Raw genomic sequence first — 19,660 nt, forward strand, 5'->3', positions numbered from 1 at the left:
TCTAGGTAATTCAATCACTGAGAGCAAGCTATTGTTCTGGTCAGGCCTGATGAGACTTTTCGTCTCCACTTTAATCTTCTGATGTTTCAAATATAAACTGCAGTGGCCATCTTGGCTGCTTTTCTTCTCTCAAAAGGTTACTTGTGGGACTTTTTCCATCAAAATGCTAATGTAAGGTTCCAACCGATGAAATTAATAACTCCCCTTTTGCATAGAGGGCTTTCATGACAGTGTCATCACTAACCCTTGGGGAACATTACTGTCTACCATCCGCCAGTCTGAAAAACAACCATTGACTGTGACTCGCTGTTTTCTGTCCTTAAGCCAATTTTTTTTATCCAATTGGACACTGACCCTCGTATTCCATGAGCCTCAAACCTCTTAACCGGCCTCTTATGTGGTACCTTCAAATGCTTTCTTAAAATCCATATAAGCGATATCCACCAGATTTCCCTTCATTAACCTTCTCTATTACTTCATCAAAAAATTCAATTAGATTAATCAACATGATCTGCCTTTTACAAATCCGTGCTGGTTATCCTTAGTTAACTCAAACCTCTCCGAGTGTCTAGATATTTTCCTTAATAATTGTTTCTAAAACTTTACCCACCACTGATGTTAAACTAACTGGCCTGCAGTTGCTAGGACTGTCCTTACACCCCTTCTTGAATAAGGGTGTCACATTTGCCACTCTCCAATCCTCTGGCACCTCCCCCGTATCCAGGAAAGATTGAAAGATTATGGAAAGCCATTCCACCATCTCCATCTCCACTTCCTCTAGCAACCTGGGATGCAAGCCATCTGGACCAGGTGACCCTATTTACCCTAAGCATAGCCAGCCTTTTTAGTACCTCCCCATCCCTCAATTTTTATCCGATCCATTATCCCTACTCTCTGCTTCTGATATTTTGTCAGATTCCACTTCCTTAATGAACACCGATACAAAGTACTCATTAAGTATATTAGCCTAGCCCTACACCTCTAAACATACATTACCCTCTTTGTCCCTATTAGGCCCCACTCCAGCTCTTACTACTCGCTTACTATTTACATGCCGGTAGAAGATCTTTGGGTTTCCTTTTATGTTGAGTGCCATTCTATTCTCACGTTCTATCTTTGCCAGTCTTATTTTCCTCTTCACCTTACCTCTCAACTTACTGTATATGGCCTGGTTCTCACTTGATGTGTTCACCTGACATGCATCATACACCCTCTTTTTTTTGTTCATCATAATCTCCATCTCCCTTGTCAACCAAGGAGCCCTGTCCTTGGTTTCCCTACCTTTCACCCTTGTTGAAATGTACCTGAAGCATCTCTTCCTGAAAGATAACCCTTTGTTCCAATACAGCTCTGCCTGTCAGTCTCTGGTTCCATTCTACCCTGGCTAGATCCCTTCTCATTGTGTTGAAATTAGCCCTCTTCCAATCTAGACGTCTACCTTATTTTGTTCCTTGCTTTTCTGCATTACTCATCAAAACCTTATGATACAATGATCACTCTTACACAAGTGTGCCACAACAGACACTTGGTCCAGTTCTAGCAAGGGACGTGAAAAACCAGGGCTGTTTTCACTGAATCATAGAGGGCAAAGAATAATACAATAGAAATGTCCAAAATGGTGAAAGGGTTTGATAGAGTAAATAATAAATGATTATCTCTCTGAGCAATGGATCAGTAACAAGGAGTATAAACTTTGGATTAATATTACAAACATGCAAGAGAAAGCTAGAATACTAACCCCTAACACCCCCCTCCCACCTAACCCCTCTCAAAGAGAGGGTTATTAAAGTATGAAATACATTGCCACAAATTGCTACTGAGGCCCAGTCAATCATAATATTAAAGACAATTAGAAAAATATGGAGAAATATATTTAAAGGGTAAGGGAAAAAATGCAAATGGAAATACAATAGATTGCTTTGGTGTAGAGCTAGCAACACAGGCACAGTGGGTTTTATCGCCTTTCTGTGCTGAAATTTCTGAATTTATTTTTTGAGATATTCGTTTACAATTTTCTTCCCCTTGAAAAAGAAACCACTGAGCATACTACAGACTTTGTTGAAGCCTTTTGTCTTGCACTCATCAGGACAATTCGCAAGAATACCAATATAAGGAAAAGCAACAAACTTATACTATATGAGAGTGCTGACTGATTGGCAAGTTGACTCTTTGTTGGGCTCCATGAGAAACGTATCCTTGAGGAAATGACACCTAACCTCCTACCTCTTGTATATTTCTGCTATGTAGATGATACGTTTGCTATATTTGAATCCGCAGCTGCATGTAATAATTTCCTTACACGTCTTAATGGGCTCCATCCTACACTTACATTCACCTTTGAAATGGAGCAGTCAAATGAGCTCCCTTTCCTTGACTGGCTAGTTGAGAAATCTGCTTTGGGGTTCTCTACCAAGGTCTACCGCGAGCCTACCTTCCTGGCAAATACACTACTGGTCAATACACGCGTTGGGATTCTTACAGTTCCATGTGCTATAAGACTGGCCTTATCAGCAACCACGTAAATAGGGCCTGCAAGTTTCATGCTGAAATAGGGTGAATCAAAGGCATCCTGCGTGACAATGGCTACCCTGATCAGACCATTTCTCTCTGTATATCACGCAAACTTGTGAACAGGCCTAAGGCCGTCATAAAGTGCCCAGTCTACTTCAGATTACCCTGGAAAGGTAATGCAACCCAAAAATTTAAGCAACAGGTGAAGCTAGCTATTACTATGCAATAGCAACACGTGTGGGGTTCACCACTAACAGGATGCTGCTGCCAAGCCACGAGTAATGTGATATATGAATTCCAGTGCGATGCTAGGTATATAGGCCATACGTCCCAAAGACTGGTGGATCGTATCAAACTACATGTCCCTTCCGCTGTTCGCAAAAGGCAAGGTACAGACCGTACCCAACCAGCCCGTGCTTGCAAAACTTAAAACACAGTGTCCAACATTAGATGTGATTCCATGATTGGACAACATTTGCTAAATAATCCTCAGTGTGCTAAGAATTACTCTGACAACCAATGATTGTCAGTCGGGCACACAGTGTGGCGCATTTGCATGTACTGGAAGCTACATATATCAATACACAGGGCCCTGTTCTTTGCAGACCGTAAGAACATGTACACACATTGTGCCTGTTTCAGCTAAACAAAATAGGTGATAGCCATTTGCTAGTTCATTCCTCAGGGCAATGTCTTGACCAATCAAGAGTCAAACTGCCTGTTTTAAATTTTACACAAAGCTTGGCAGTTAACTATCAGTCACCATAAACTGGTGCATTCTCCATGACAACACCTCTACCAGAGTCCACTTGCGAAGCAATCAGCACTCTCTTCTCATAGCATAAATTTGTTGCTTTCCCTTACATTGGTATTCTTGCATGCTGTCCTGTTGAGGGCAAGACAAAATACTTTGACAAAATGTCTGTGTTTTTAGCAATACTCAAGTTCTGTACTACCAAGCGACTATACTACAGGCAATTAATGCAAACATTTTGAGAGATACAAACGGGTTGATTAATATAAAAATGAAGAAAATATAAAAACTGAAAGAGAAAGTACAAATTTCTTTCAAACATTATTTAACAATCTGAAACATAAATTATGCATAATGGCACAACAATTCCTAGTGAATGAACCACAGCAAGTTGTTATATCTGTTTCGCCAACAGGATAAAAGCACTCCAGCACAACAGTCACTTTTAACATTTACTATCAGGTACACCAACCTACCAGCCAAAGACGTCAGAGTTATGCCAGTAGATGGGCTTCAATGCATTTCATAACATCACAGTGTCAGCATGGCTCAGTTGTAACACTTTCACTTCTGGGTGAGAAGGTGGTGGGCTCAAGTTCCAGTCCAGGACTTGAACACAAAAATCAAAGCTGACACTCCAGTGCAGTACTGAGGAGTACTGCACAGTTGGAGGTGCCATTTTTCGAATGACATGTTAAACCAAGGCCCAGTCTGCCCTCTCAGGTGAACCTAAAAGATTCCATGGCACTATTTGAAAGAGGAGAGTTATCTTCGGTACCCTCGGCATTTTTTATCCCTCAATTCACGTCACAAAAAGAGATTATCTGCTCATTACCAAATTGTGGGATCTCGGCTGCAAATTGCCTGCCACATATCCTACATTACAACTGCAACTACACTTTAAAAGTACTTCATTGACTGTAAAGTGCTTTGGGATGTCCTGTGGCCATGAATGGTACCATATAAATGCAAGCTTTTTTTTCTTTAAGAAAATAGGAATTGCTTGATGAAAAAAGATCAAGGTCCACTTTAATTCATTTTCTACCAACCAGATAGTCACATGATACGATGATGGAGTTGTTGACTTATCTTGGTAATCAATGTCAATTATGCTATAGCAGACCCAACCATGAGGCAAGGAAACAACCCCAGTTGTGAAAAGCTGTGGGAGCTTTAGGTCCAAAGCCATCTGTTCCTCCCAAGCATGCTACACTCATCATAAGTCATACCTTAAATTACTCATATACTGTATCCCAAAATGTTTTCTGAAATATATCTAATTTAAATGAAAATACAATTTGCTTCCATCATCTCCCTAAGAAGCCTATTCCATAGATTTATCACAATCACTGAAATAATATTTCTGCAGATGAATTTTGAATTTACCTGCCTTCAAGCGTAGGCTGTCCTCTGGTTCTACTGTCCTACAAGGTTAAACAGCTCGTCACTGTCTATATTATCTAGTCCCTTTAGTTCCTAAAAACAGCAATCACATCGCCTCTCAACCTTCTCTTTTCCAGTGCGAACCTGCCCAATGTACATAATCGCTCCTCATAATACTTTCCCCTAATCATTCTGCTATTATAATATTTTGTACCAATAGCTGCAATATTCTTTATGCACTAGTGACCAGAACTGTACAGTTTTCAAAGTGCAGTCGCACCAATGATTTGGAAAGTGGTAGGACTACCTCAATATTTTGGCTCAATAATAACCTAATACATCCCAATATCTGATTTAACTCAATCTAATTGATTTGCCACCAAGCACTGTTACAATAGCTTCAATTAGTGTGCACATTGGATTTCACTGCATCCAACATTATTTTATTCTAGTGTCTAACAACCATGTTTGAGAGAGTTCTGGCTGAAATTGTGCATCTAAAGTAGACTATGATTCAGCACTCCATATTATGATTTTTGATTTGAGTGGAGATCGTTAATTGGCTAAATTATTTTCTTAGAAGTGTAAGATGGACACTAAGAAAAACTTTCACATGGTATTGATTATAAATGCTGGATTTTCTCTTGCATATGAGTCATAGAGAGATACAGCACTGAAACAGGCCCTTCGGCCCACTGAGTCTATGCCGACCATCAACCACCCATTTACAATAATCCTACATTAATCCCATATTCTCTACCCCATCCCCACCTTCCCTCAATTCTCCTACCACCTACCTGCACAAGGGTCAATTTACAATGGCCAATTTACCTATCAACCTGCAGGTCTTTGGCTGTGGGAGGAAACCGGACGACCCGGCAGAAACCCACAAAGTCACAGGGAGAACTTGCAAACTCCGCACAGGCAGTACCCAGAACTGAACCCGGGTCACTGGAGCTGTGAGGCTGCGGTGCTAACCACTGCGCCACCCAAATGATGAAAAGACAACAGTGAACCTTCTTTAACAATTTCCCTATAACCAGTATTTGCCAATATTCAAGCTGCAACTTGTGTAAAGTTTTGAAGTGGGTCATTGAGCTGGTAGTATTGCACAGTGGGGACTTAATAGTTAAGAATATCTGCTATAAAAAAAGCACATTGTTTTAAACCTTGTATTTAAAAACACAGGAAGTAGAATTAGATTCTTTATTTTCCCAGGTTTTGATAAATCCAATTATGAGCAGTGATAATGCAGCAACCATTGTACTTGGATTTCCAGAAGGCATTTGACAAGGTGCCACATAAAAGGTTATTGCACAAAGTAGGAGCTCATGGTCTAGGGGGTAACATATTAGCATGGATAGAAGATTGGCTGGCTGGCAGAAAACAGAGTATGCATAAATGGGTTCTTTTCTGAGTGGTAGCATGTGACGAGTGGAGTCCCGCAAGGGTCTGTGCTGGGGCCTAAACTTTTTACAATTCATATCAATGGCTTAAATGAGGGTGGGCAATGGCACGGTAGCTAAATTTGCAGATGACACAAAGATAGGTAGGAAAGTATGTTGTGAAGAGGACATAAGGAGGTTACAGACTGATATAGATGGGTTGAGTGAGTGGGAAAAAAATCTGACAGTTGGAGTATAATGTGGGAAAATGTGAAGTTACTCACTTTGGCAGGAAGAAAAAAAAAGCAGAGTATTACTTAAACGGAGAATGACTGCAGAATACTAAGGTGCAGAGGGATCTAGGCGGTCTTGTGCATGAGTCACAAAACGTTAGTGTGCAGGTGCAGCAAGTAATAAAGGCGGCTAATGGAATGCTATCCTTTATTACGAGAGGAATTGAAAATGATAGTAAGGATATTATTCTTCAGTTATACAGGGCATTGGTAAGACCACATCTCAAATACTGCGTGCAGTTTTGGTCTCCTTATTTAAGGAAGGATGTAAATGCAATTGAAGGAGGAGGTTTACTAGATTTGATACTTGCAATGAGCGGGTTGTCTTATGAGGGAAGGTTGGACAGACTGAGTTTGTTTTCACTGAGTTTAGAACAGTGAGGGGAGATTTAATTGAAGCATACAAGATCCTGAATGGTCTTGACAAGGTGGATGTGGAAAGGATGTTTCAACTTGTGGGTGAGTCCAGAACTAGGGGGCTCTGTTTTAAAATTAGGGTTCGCCCTTTTAGGACAGAGATGAGGAGAAAGTTTTTCTCTCAGGGGATTGTGCAACTTTGGAACACTCAGCCTCAGAAGGTGGTGGAGGCAGGGTCATCGAATATCTTTAAGACAGAAGTAGACAGATTGTTAGGCCAGGGAATCAAAGGTTATTGGGGGTAGATGGGAGTGCGGAATTCAAAACACAAACAGATTAGCCATGATCTTATTGAACGGTGGAGCAGGCTCGAGGGGCCAAATGGTCCATTTCTGTTCCTAAATCATTTGCTCGTCAGCATCCCTGAGTTCAGGGCTAGAACAAATGAATTTATTTAGATGCTCAATTTTGATCATATCCAATGGATGTACATGCATCTAGGCAGAGAATAAGAACATGATCCAACAGGTTGTAATGGGTAAACAGGCATACGCTACCCAAGCTCACAAATTAAGAATTGTTGACTAGATGACATATCTGGCAGACTGTTGGTACAATTAAACTGTATCACAGTTCCATAAATACCTTCAGAATAGTATAGTTAAAAGAAAAGAATTTGGAGGAACAAAAATGCAAGCATGAGCATCAGATGAGGATGATAGCCTCACAAGCAAATAGTATGGCAGCAACTATCTTTAACCTTATTCATGAAAAAAGCCACTTCAGTTTGGTAACAGAGCTGCTAGCACAGTGGAATTAGGAACTAACATGAGTTATCACACAAAAGAGGAGATTAGAGAAGAAAGTTGGACAGAAAACCTAGAAGAGAAATAAAATTACCTCACAACAGCTTGTAAAGCATCAATGCAATATATTTATAATACATCAATGCAATATATTTATAATATTCAAATATTGATATGTGCCTCATTCAAATTTTAATCTCCTATTGTGTGTTACTTCAAATCTAGCACATGTAAGTGCATTTGGTTTGTGGTTTTCAACAGATGAAATCAGACCCCGCAGGGTCAAATTTAAAGAACATATGCATTTATGCAACGTGGCATGCGCCATGGAGAGGTCACTCCATAGTTGCCTCACAGTGACTGTACTATTTTTAACAAATGGTGGATTTTTTTTTAAAGCTATCACTGCTGAATGATTCAAATGAGTTAAGGACCTGATAATCTATGGAAACATACTAAATCAACTGTAAATTGGGTAATAAACTGGCTAGACAGGTTCTCATTGTTCGAACAGGCAATACAATGGAAATCAAGATCAAGTATGCATTTAGTGATTTTAATGATCCAGTTGCTTGGATGCCATGTTCAAACTAACCTCTTATCTTCACAATAGAAGATTGATATACAATAGGACCGAACTCCTCCCACCACCTTCAATCAAAAGAGGCTGTCTCTGATTTCTGAAAAGCTATTGTAATACAGGGAACTATTTTTTTTTAAGTTACTGTGCTAATTTCTGTGCTCATTGGGATCAAGGATGTCAGCGCTGTGAAATGAAACACTTTTCAAATCTAACCAGAGTGTCAGAATGAAGTGTTCCCAGAGGGCAGGTAGCGAATCGCCACCTTTTGCCATATTGACAACTGAGCAGGGACAGGATACAAGTGGGTGAAGAGGTGGGATACTAATTTGAATTCTCATGCTTTCTCTGTTCCTGTGAAATTTAATTGAAAACTATAACAAATAGTGCTTCCATTTTATAGAGACACAAAAAAGGGAGAAAACAGATTTCTTTTTAATAATAGACTTTTGGTGTCTCATTTACATTTTAGAAATTTCCAAAATGGGACAGACAACAACCACTGCATACATAACACAACAAAATTGTCTGTCTTCTTCAACAATATGCCTTAGCTTCAACTTCATAACAGCATCCTGATAGCATTGCACCAAGATGCAATTCTCCACAGGATCCATTCTTATGGTCTCTGAATAAGACTGCAAACTTAGAACTAACTTGGGCCAAATAGTCAGTAATTTTGTGCTGTGAGTATGCATCTGTCAGGAACTGGTATCAGAATCTTCAACTTATTTTTACTTAGGAGTCTTTGTGTAGCATAAAGAGACTCTTCTGTGCTAATCTTAAGCCAAGGTTCTGTGCCACTAGACCCCATCATCGAAACCTGGTTGGTCATTTACTACAGAAAATATTTTTAAAACTTGTAGCATAATGGAGAGCTTCTCCACTTACGTTCATAACTACAAAGGAAATATTAGATACACACCATGTAAAACTGCAGCCGGTAATGCTTCTTCACTAAACTCAGTACAAACATGCAGAAGCCTGAAAAATGACAGCAGGAAGTACATTAGTCTTCTCAATGCGCACCAAAAACACATACAAGAGTTATGGTGAAAGCCATTCTAATACACCATCTCATGCAACCCTCTAAGGTACATGTAAATTTTCTAACTTTACTACTAGTTATTATAGGTCACTCTTAAGCTAATACCCAACTGTAATAAGGCAATTCACTGCCTGAAAAATCTTCACATTAAAAATTAATGAAATAATTTAGTTAAAATTTTAATAACACTACTTACTTTGTAGAGCACATAGCAGAATAATATATACTGACTTTCACAGAACGTCTAGGAGGAAGATAGTGATTTATGTTGATCATTTATGATCATAACTAGCAGTGGAAATCCCTCTCTTCTTGCTCCCCCTGGAAATTCTAAGATCAAATTCTATCATTTCTTAATTATTTGCAGCAATTACATCACAAATTGTTAGTTCAGCAATGTGACCACCATAAGCAAAAATGGAACCAACACTTAATCATCGAAACCCATTTAGACACCAATATTCCGTGGAATGGAATTTTAGCACAGGAGTTCATGTCAACAGCAAATTTGCAATCTCAGGTGTGCCTTCATGCGAAGAAGCTCATTAAGGATTTGGGGGTTTCTCTACAGGGGAGGAGGAAGGAAGGAGGAAAAGGAACAAACTGTAAAGTAAATAGGAGTCATCCGCGTCTGCTTTCATGGACCAACTTCAAAGCATTACTGGAAGCTGCTCATCCATCTGCACAGTTGTGCATGGCACCAGTTTCAGAGCTGGTAGACACACAGGTGCAGCTTGGTCATCTATCCTTCTACTGTCCACAATACAAACAGATCAAAAAAAATGGAAGTGGAGAAAATATTTAACATCTGTAGAATTAACAGATCGACACTAAGATTCTGAGGTGGATTTTTGAGCCTCGAGTTGAGTACTGGAGTTCACAGAAAGGTTATACACCCATTAATTTTCAATTCAGAATTTAGGACAATCACAATGCTACCTTCAAATTAAACGGCAGCTCTGTAATTACTATCTGGTGTTCATTTTTTTAATACACAGTTTGCAGATGGGGTGTTTAAGTATTCTGAATAGTCTTATTTTTAAAAAAAACTAATTAAAATATCGATTTTAAAAAATCTAATGTAATAGTCAATAATGATAAATAGAGATAAGAGAAAAGCTGACCTCAAATAATCTGGGCTGAGGTTTGCTAATCTGGAAGGATAAGATCAAATTTGTTGAAGGTTCTTGGCCATCCTCATGACCTTGTGAACCTACGCTGTTCGCAAACAATACACTGCTGCATTTACACCAACCAACTTCCAATATCTGCCTTCTAGAAATGTATATGCTGTACAAATTACTTAAGGAATTGCATTCTACAGTTTTAAATGCTTTTGACCTTAAGTAAAGGAGCCAACTAAAGTACATTATATCAGTTTTATAGAGGGAGGTAAAGCGTGGCTACCCGACCCAAACCCCACCAGACCAGACGACACGTGTCAGGTGCGGGTGCGGGTGGAGTCTCTCTTTCGGGTCCAACATTCGGGCTCGGGTCAGGTCAGGCTGGACATGGATGGTGCTGCCTTGCTCCGGGAAGTAAAAAAAAATGAACATTCGGGACGTCAAGGCGGGATACGTGCAGTCCGGATTCCGCACTCTGAATTAAGCCTGGCTACCCGACTACATGTCGGGTTCGGGTCGGCTGTTATCCAGTTGGGCCCGGGGTTTAAATTTTATACCTGAGCCAGGCTTTTTTGGGGGAGGGAAGGGGGGGGTGTTAACTTAAATGGCAACTCACAATTTTGACACCTGTGTTAAAATTCAAACAAACTTTCCAATCACAATCCATGTGCACACTAGCTTCAATATAAATTCTTCAGCTTTGTTTTAACTCCATTATCAGAGTACAAAAATATAATACTGAACAATTAAATTGATTAACTTGATTTATAGCTGTGAAGCACACACAGTAGAGGCAGGGAGTTTAGATGAACTTCAATTTCAGTTGATTGGTTTTATTCAAGATTGAATAAGTAGCTGAATTGTTCCAGGAATAAGCAGACATAAAGCCTGAAATATCAGTTCAAAGAAAATGCCAATTAGACCTCCTAATTCAAGAGCAGATTTGCTGGTGACAGTTACTTTTTTTTTTAAGCAAGACTGTTTTATTCCTACATATTGTTACGAGCAATAAGCTTGTTTCAGAGTTACATCTCAAACCATATATGGGTTTTGCAAAAGGCTTAGCAAAACAGCTAAGCTACCAGGAAGTGGAGAAGTGCCCTGTTCCAAAATACATATTTATAATTTTCTTTAAATCAAATGGAAGACAAAATTAAAGAAATTGGTACAGATTGCTCCATTTACTAATCTGCCATCTGTTTTCAATAACTAGTTTTCACCTTCCAAGATCATTAGAATTGTCAAATAGCAAGTCATGTTGCGAGACCTTTACTGCTCATCTAGACTATCTTTCATTTTTTTACAAAATAATGTAAAAAATTCAAGAATGCAATTAAAATATTCTAAGTGTATAGGAATATGCTATTCTTCCAACACGCATCTCTAAGAGAGGGAATAGCAGATTTTTAAAAATACTAATGTTGCAGCATGGAATACAGGGAGAGATTGAGATCATTGCATCATTTATGGATAAATATGTGGAGGGTAAGATACAGGGATTGGTGTGGAGTGTGGAAGGCAGCAGCATAGTAGGATTAGTTGTAATTGACACAATAGGCCATGTGGCCTCCATCTGTGCGTAAGTAACTATTTTCAAAAAACCAAAATTCCTGACCAATTTACCCTTCCCTAACCCAGGGATTTCCTATTGCCAGTGCTGCTAAGATCAGCTAATTGGGCATCAACTCTTATTAATTCCTGGTCTGTATGGCTGAACTACTCCAAGGATAAACTCTAGATTGGAGGGGAATGGTGCAAAGTCCATGGCAGAATGATCTTTAAAAACATCTTTCAATTTTGATAAAGGTTACATATCACCCAAAAAATTATAACCTGCCTTTTCTCTTTACATATGCTGATCGATCTGTCATGTATTCCAGCACTCTGATTTATTACAGGCCACCTGCCATGTTCCAATACTAATATAAATCAAAATAAAATACTCAGAATTGCTAAACAATATCTGTGCACTTATTCACACTTTTACCTACAGTACACACTGCTACAAGTGGAAACAGATAAAAGCAAACATGCTAAATTATTCAAAGATAAATTAACTTTTACAACTGTAGGAAGCAGTTTACCAGAGTCTTGCTTCACAACAAATAAATTCAGATTTACTGCATACAGTACTGTAACAAGATTTGAAGTAATTCAAAGACCTACAACACTTTGAATATATACTAAATTTCGACTCGCCTGCTAGATACATAGCAAAGGAGATGAAGCGATGATAGCGGACCAGGAACTGAAGTGGCACTTCCCTTCGCACCAGGCCACCAAAGTAATCAGCAACTGTTTCTCCATAAAAGAAATAATTTACGCACAGAAGAATGTACCTACCAAAAAAAAAAGGCAATAAATTTGTGAAAATGCTTCATTAAAAAAAAAATCAAAATGAAGTTTCACTATATATGTTTGATTATTTTCAGTTAGGCAGGATTTTCAACTTGAATTTTCTATAATTTCATACATTGTGTGCAAAAAATAAGCTACATGTATTTTATGGCTCCAATCAAATTGACAGATATGCATCTTGGGCTGACAACGTCATATCCAATAATATAAATCTATATAAAAGGATAGAAATGTTCTCTTTTTCTCCTCTTCTAGTCCCAACATAATTCAATGAATAAGTGGGGTGGTAATTCAATGAATAAGTGGGGTGGTAATTCAATGAATAAGTGGGGTGGTAATTCAATGAATAAGTGGGGTGGTAATTCAATGAATAAGTGGGATGGTAATTCAATGAATAAGTGGGATGGTAATTCAATGAATAAGTGGGATGGTAATTCAATGAATAAGTGGGATGGTAATTCAATGAATAAGTGGGATGGTAATTCAATGAATAAGTGGGATGGTAATTCAATGAATAAGTGGGATGGTAATTCAATGAATAAGTGGGGTGGTAATTCAATGAATAAGTGGGATGGTATTTCAATGAATAAGTGGGATGGTATTTCAATGAATAAGTGGGATGGTAATTCAATAAGTGCGGCAATAACTTAATGAATAAGTGGGGTAGTAATTCAATGAATAAGTGGGGTAGTAACAATGGTACTCTTCAGGGGACGGCCCTCCAATTTTCGCTCTATCCCTGTGAGAAAGGAGATGATCTCCCATCAAAATACAATAGCAATTTACTACAGGGAATTATGACCAGAAACCAGAATCCAGTCACTTTGTAGCATAGTCCTTGGGAGCATCAATAAAAGATAACAGGACACCCATACCCTATAATCCAGCAAAAGGAAAATAAGAACTTAATATCCAATATTTAGATATTTTATACATTATAATCAGATTTACACATTCCTACCAAGTTGTGCCATGCCTCTTATTGGGCAGTTTCATTAGACAGTAGGTAGGGAGAAGAAATCATATTTAACATTTTAGAAAGAAAAAATTAGATATTGTACACGTTATTTATTTCTTCAACAAGGAAGTTAGATGGGAGAAAACTACTGGGCAAGGTATTAACAGTGATAAAGGCATCAGCACCAATAATCAACTTTTTAAAGACAAAAACAGACTCATCTGTAGAGCCAATTAATTTATTTTCTACTCAGAGCTTTGAATTAATCCAGTTTAGACCTAGGTGCAAACTAGGCCAGGGTGAATTATGAAGAAGACATGTTAGATGGGAATTTGCTAATACGTTATTTGCATCCTGAACAAAGCAAGTCTTGAAGGCAACTCTTCAAGGACATCTTTTAAAATGAAAACTAACGTGATGTGTCAAGGTCCATGTTGCAGGATACCAAGGTTAAAAATAAAATGTATGGAGTAGATCAGAAATCAGTGATACCAAGCTTGGTTTTAAGGTTCTGGGGATTGTAGTAGTAAGGAAACACTCAGCGGTAAAGAATAAGTTAGAACAGGCAGCCATGCAAGAAGTCATGATTTCAACAGGGAGGATCTAGGGGAAAAAGCACAATGGATGGCATATCTGCAGCTTAGAAGGAATAAGAGAGGAAATTTTACAGAAGTACCAAAGAGACAAAAATATGTGATGTGACGACAAAGGACAGTGAAGTTAGAAAGCACGGGTAGGATATTAGATCATCCCCAGATACTGGAGCAGTCTTAGACAAATGAGGGGCAAAGTCTTTGACAAAAAACAGCTTCATGGAGGCAGCTTTAGCAATGAAATGAAAGATTACACTACTGTAGATAGAAGACAATAATAATGCTGTCAGATAATGGTGACTAACAAAGACAAAGGATGGAGGTGATAGTTGTTAGGTGTAAAAAAACAAGAAACAACATTTCTGACAAGTGAAAAACCATATTTTGATAGTCCATCACGGGGAAGCAATCAAGAAGTAGTGATTCGATCATTGCAGTGGGTGAAGTCATGCACACTAAAAGCATGTAATCTCAAGTAAAATGGAATCAACAGGATGAGTCAATGGGCTAGACGATGCGTGGGGGTGATTAATGACAAAGGAACAAAGCAGGAGAGAGGATACAGCCTATGGTAAACACGTAAGAGGATGAGGCAATAAATTAAGAATAATTTGAGAAGTTTGATAACATGAATAAAGCTTTAGAAGACAATCAAATGTTGACACCTTGTTTACAAATGCACAGTACCAGGGCTTTTCATAGGAGTTGCAAATGTCCAATGTAATCACAAATGATTCACCAATTTATTCAAGATCAAAGTTTCAGATATGCACAGCACTGGCAACCAGGTCACTAACAGACGATCACAGATAACACCAGACTTCAAAGATGATCGATAACTTGAGTGTTAACACTTGCTTTCACAACTTGAAAGCATCAAGTGCAATGCAACATAGTTTGACAATACCAAACACTGTCTGAGACTGCTACAGCACTATACTTTGATGTCAGTTATGGCATACACGTAATATTTTTAATTTTTGACTATGACACTGTTCCACTATACCCTCTGAGCATTTCATTGTGCCATACACAAATTATTACTGTACTCCTTTGATTGATGCATTTTCAACATTTGTTACCAATCTTCCACATTTTTATAGGCTATATAATCTTAATTAATCTTCTTCAATTATCACATAATACATCACCGTTAGCTACTTGAACTTCTAACATTTGCTAAGACATTTTGGGAGGCATTAATTGATTTACTGTTTAATGTGGTATTTTGTAATGAAATTGAATGGAGGGTTTAACAAAATAATCTATTTATTTAGCATATCATAGCAGATGCACTTTTGTTAGGCACCCCCACAATACTGCACTATCACAGATGCCACGTTGGGAATAAGACATTAAATCAAGACCCTGTGTGCCTACTTAAGTCAACTTAAAATCCCGTGGCACTATTCAAAGTAGTGCAGAAGAACAAAGGAAATAGCAGGAGTAAGCCATTCGGCCCCTCGAACCTGCTCCGCCATTCAACTACATTATGGCTGATCGACCTCAATGCCATTTTCCCCACCTTATCCCTTGATGCCTTTAATATTTAGAAATCTATCGATCTCTGTCTTGAACATACTCAATAACTGAGCCTCCACAGCCCTCTGTGGTAGAGAATTCCCAAGTTTCACCACCGTCAGTGAAGAAATTGCTCCTCATCTCATTCCTAAATGGCCTACCCCTTATTCTGAGACTGTGTGCCCTGGTTCTAGACCACCCCAGCCAGCGGAAACATCTTTCAAGCATCTACCCTGTCAAGCACTGAAGAATTTTCTATGTTTCAATGAGATCACCTCTCATTCTTCTAAAATCTAGAGAATACAGGCCTAATCTCCTCAATCTCTCCTCATAGGACAATCCTGCCATCCCTGGAACTAGTCTAAACCCTTGTTGCACTCCCTCTATGACAAATATATCCTTCCTTAGGTAAAGAGACCAAAGCTGTTCACAACACCCCAGGTGCAGTCTCACCAAGGTGCTATACAACTGCATCAAGACATCTTTACTCCTATACTCAAAACGTCTTGCAATAAAGGCCAACATAGCATTTGCCTTCGTAATTGCTTGCTGCACCCGTATGTAGCATTCAGTGACTTATTAGCAAGGACACCCAGGTCCCTCTGGATATCAACACTTCCCAATCTCTCACCATTTAAGAAATACTCTGCATTTCTGCTTTTCCTACCAAAGTTGATAACTTCACATTTTTTCACATTATATTCCATCTGCCATGTTCTTGCCCACTCACCTAGCCTGTCGAAATCCCCCTGAAGCCTCTTTGCATGCTCCTCACAACTCACATTCCCACCTAGTTCTGTGTCATGAGCAAACTTGGAAATATTGGGCTGAATTTTAATTGCGCGCCGCGTTTCTTAGCGGTGCACTCTCAACCCGGCAGCCTTCCGACACGGAAGGGCCGCTGAGGAGCCCCCGCGATATTTCGTGCGGTGGCTCATTTAAATAGAGGGGGCAGAGCGGCCACCCTGATGTGTAGGGGCGACCTCCGCACCCCTGGCAACAGCGTCCGGCGCTACCCCGCAGGCGCCATTTTTAAAGGGCTTTAAGCCCTTAGAATTACTTCTAACTTTTAAAAGTGCTGCAGTGTTAAATTTTTATTAAAAAATAAGATGTGGATGGCCCTTCCCCAACCCCCCCCCCCCCCCACCCCCACAATGGTAATTTCAATGCTCAAAATGATCAACACATGCCATTTTCCCTCCCGAACTTTTCCGCCCAAACTTCTAACATTTGGCCTATAACCCCTTCCCACCGATAAAAATTGATTTCCCCACTCCTCACCTCTCCCGCCCTGGAATTTTTATTACTCCCCCCTCCTCACCAGGTTGTCCCCTCGGAACTCCATGCAAAGTTCCAAAGGCACGCCAAGCACAAATAGCAGCCAGAAAACGGGGTGAAAGCGGGAACAGGTTACTGAGTTGGAGGATTAGCCATGATCATAATGAATGGTGGAGCAGGCTCGAAGGGATGAATGGCCTACTCCTGCTCCTATTTTCTATGTTCCTATGTAAAATCGGCGTGGGATGACCACCGCCTGCAGGTAAGTACATTTATATCTTATTAACGTTCATTTGCATATGGAGATGAAGGGCCTGCCACCAGGCGACTGGGAGGGGTGGCGGGGGGGATTGCCGCACTGAGGTCCCCCCACTGCCGGTAATATGCGGCAGGCCCTTCTTGGCGTCGCAAGTCGAGGCGGACCACTCCCCACAAAATTTTACAAGCCCCCGCACCATCGAGGGGCTGGTAAAATTCAGTCCACTACATTTGGTCTCCACATCCAAATCATTGATATAGGTTGTGAATAGCTGGGGCCCAAGCACTGATCCTCGCAGTACTCCAGTACAGCCTGTCAACCTGAGAATGACCCATTTATTCCTACTCTGTTTTCTGTCCGTTAACCAATTCTCAATCCATCCAGTATATTACCCCAACCCCATGTGCTCAAATTTTAGCTACTAACCTCTTGTGTGGGACCTTATCGAAAGCCTTCTGAAAATCCAAATACACTACATCCACAGGTCCCCCCTGATCTATTCTGCTACTTACATCCTCAAAACATTAACAGGTTTGTCAAACATAATTTCCCTTTCATAAATTCATGTTGAATCTGCCCAATTCTACCATTATTTTCTAAATGTCCAGTGATTATATCTTTTATAATGGATTCTAGCATTTGCCTCACTACTGATGTCAGACTAACAGGCTTGTAGTTCTCCATTTTCTCTCTCCCTCCTTTCTTAAATAGTGGGGTTACATTTGCTACCTTCCAATCTGCAGGAACCATTCCAGAATCTATAGAATTTTGGAAGATGACCACCGATGTAGCCATTATCTCCTCAGCCACCTCATTCAACATTCTGGGATGTAGATCATTAGGTCCACGGGATTTACCACCTTTCAGTCCCATTAATTTCTCCAGTACTACTTTTTTAACTAATACTAATTTATTTCAGTTCCTCCTTCTCACTAGTCTCTTGGTTCTCTATCACTGGTGGGAGGTTATTTGTATCTTCCTTGGTGAAGACAGACACAAAGTATTTGTTTAGTTTCCCTGTCATTTCCTTATTTCCCATTTTAAATTCTCCTGTCTCTACCTGTAATGGGCCCACATTTATCTTTGCAAATCTTTTCCTTTTTTATACCTATAGAAGCTTTTGCAGTGCGATCTTGTTTCTTGCTAGTTTACCTTCATATTCCATTTTCCCTTTCTTTATCAGTTTCTTGGTCCACCTTTGCTGAATTCTAAAATGTTCCCAATTCTCAGGCTTACTACCTTTTTTTGGCAACTTGATAAGTCTCTTCCTTTCTTCTAATACAATCTTTAACTTTTCTTGTTAGTCATGGTAGGATCACTTTTTCTGCTAGGTTTTTGTGCCTTGCATATTTGTTGTAAACCATGTATTAATTGTTCAAATGCTAGCCAATGCCTGTCTACCATCATACAATTCAATACAGTGTCCCAATCTACCACAGCCAACTTGCCCTTCATACCTTCAGCTTCCTTAGTTTAGATTTAAGACCCTAGTTTTGACTGAACATTACTTTCAAACTTAATGTAAAATTCCAGCATATTATGGTCACTCTTCCTGAAAGGTTCTTTCACGCCAAGATTATTAGCCATTTCTCATGACACAATACAAGAGCTAAAAAAAGCCAGTTATCTAGCTGATTCTGCAACATACTGTTCCAGAAACCCATCTTGCATATATTCCAGGAATTCATCCTCCACAGCATTACTGCTAATTTGATTTACCCAGTCCATACGTTAGTCGGACGGACCATCAGGCATCGATCTCAGCAGTGGAAACAACAGCAAAACCAGCCCTGTTGACCCTGCAATGTCCACCATACTAACATCCGGGGCCTTATGCCAAAATTGGGATAGCTGTCCCACAGACTAGTCAAGCAACAGCCTGACATATCACACTTACAGAATCATACCTAACAATGTCCCAGACACTGCTATCACCATCCACGGGTATGCCCTGTCCCACCAGCAGCACAGATCCAGCAGAGGTGGCGGCATGGAGGTATACAGTCGGGAGGGAGTTGCCCTGGGAGTCCTCAACATCGACTCTGGACCGCATGAGTCTCATGGCATCAGGTCAAACATGGGCGAGGAAACCTCCTGCTGATTGCCACCTACCGCTGTCCCTCTGCTGATGATTCAGTACTCCTCCACGTTGAACACCAATCGGAGGAAGCACCGAGGGTGGTAAGGGTGCAGAATGTACTCTGGGTGGGGGATGTCAATGTCTAACACCAAGAGTGGCTTGGTAGCACCACTACTGACCGAGCTGGCCGAGTCCTAAAGGACATAGACTGCTAGACTGGGTATGCGGCAGGTGGTGAGGGAACCAACAAGAGGGAAAAACATACTTGACCTCGTCCTCACCAATCTGCCAGCCGCAGATGCATCTGTCCATGACAGTATTGGTAGGAGTGACCACCGCACAGTCCTTGTGGAGACAAAGCCCCGCCTTCGT

General features: G+C 40.0%; 1 protein-coding gene across 2 annotated transcripts in view; it reads right to left on the reverse strand.

Annotated features, from left to right (window-relative positions):
- Positions 1–19,660, reverse strand: part of cds1 (CDP-diacylglycerol synthase (phosphatidate cytidylyltransferase) 1) — a 145,796-nt gene that overhangs the window by 39,161 nt on the left and 86,975 nt on the right. For both annotated transcript variants that reach the window (XM_068015017.1, XM_068015027.1), the window contains 2 exons: positions 12,441–12,580; positions 8,995–9,053 (listed from right to left, as the gene is read on the reverse strand). In XM_068015017.1, the coding sequence (XP_067871118.1) occupies positions 8,995–9,053; positions 12,441–12,580 (199 nt within the window). The remainder of the gene's footprint in view (positions 1–8,994; positions 9,054–12,440; positions 12,581–19,660) is intronic.

Source organism: Heterodontus francisci, chromosome 1 (genome assembly GCF_036365525.1).
Source record: "Heterodontus francisci isolate sHetFra1 chromosome 1, sHetFra1.hap1, whole genome shotgun sequence".
Lineage (NCBI taxonomy): Eukaryota > Metazoa > Chordata > Chondrichthyes > Heterodontiformes > Heterodontidae > Heterodontus > Heterodontus francisci.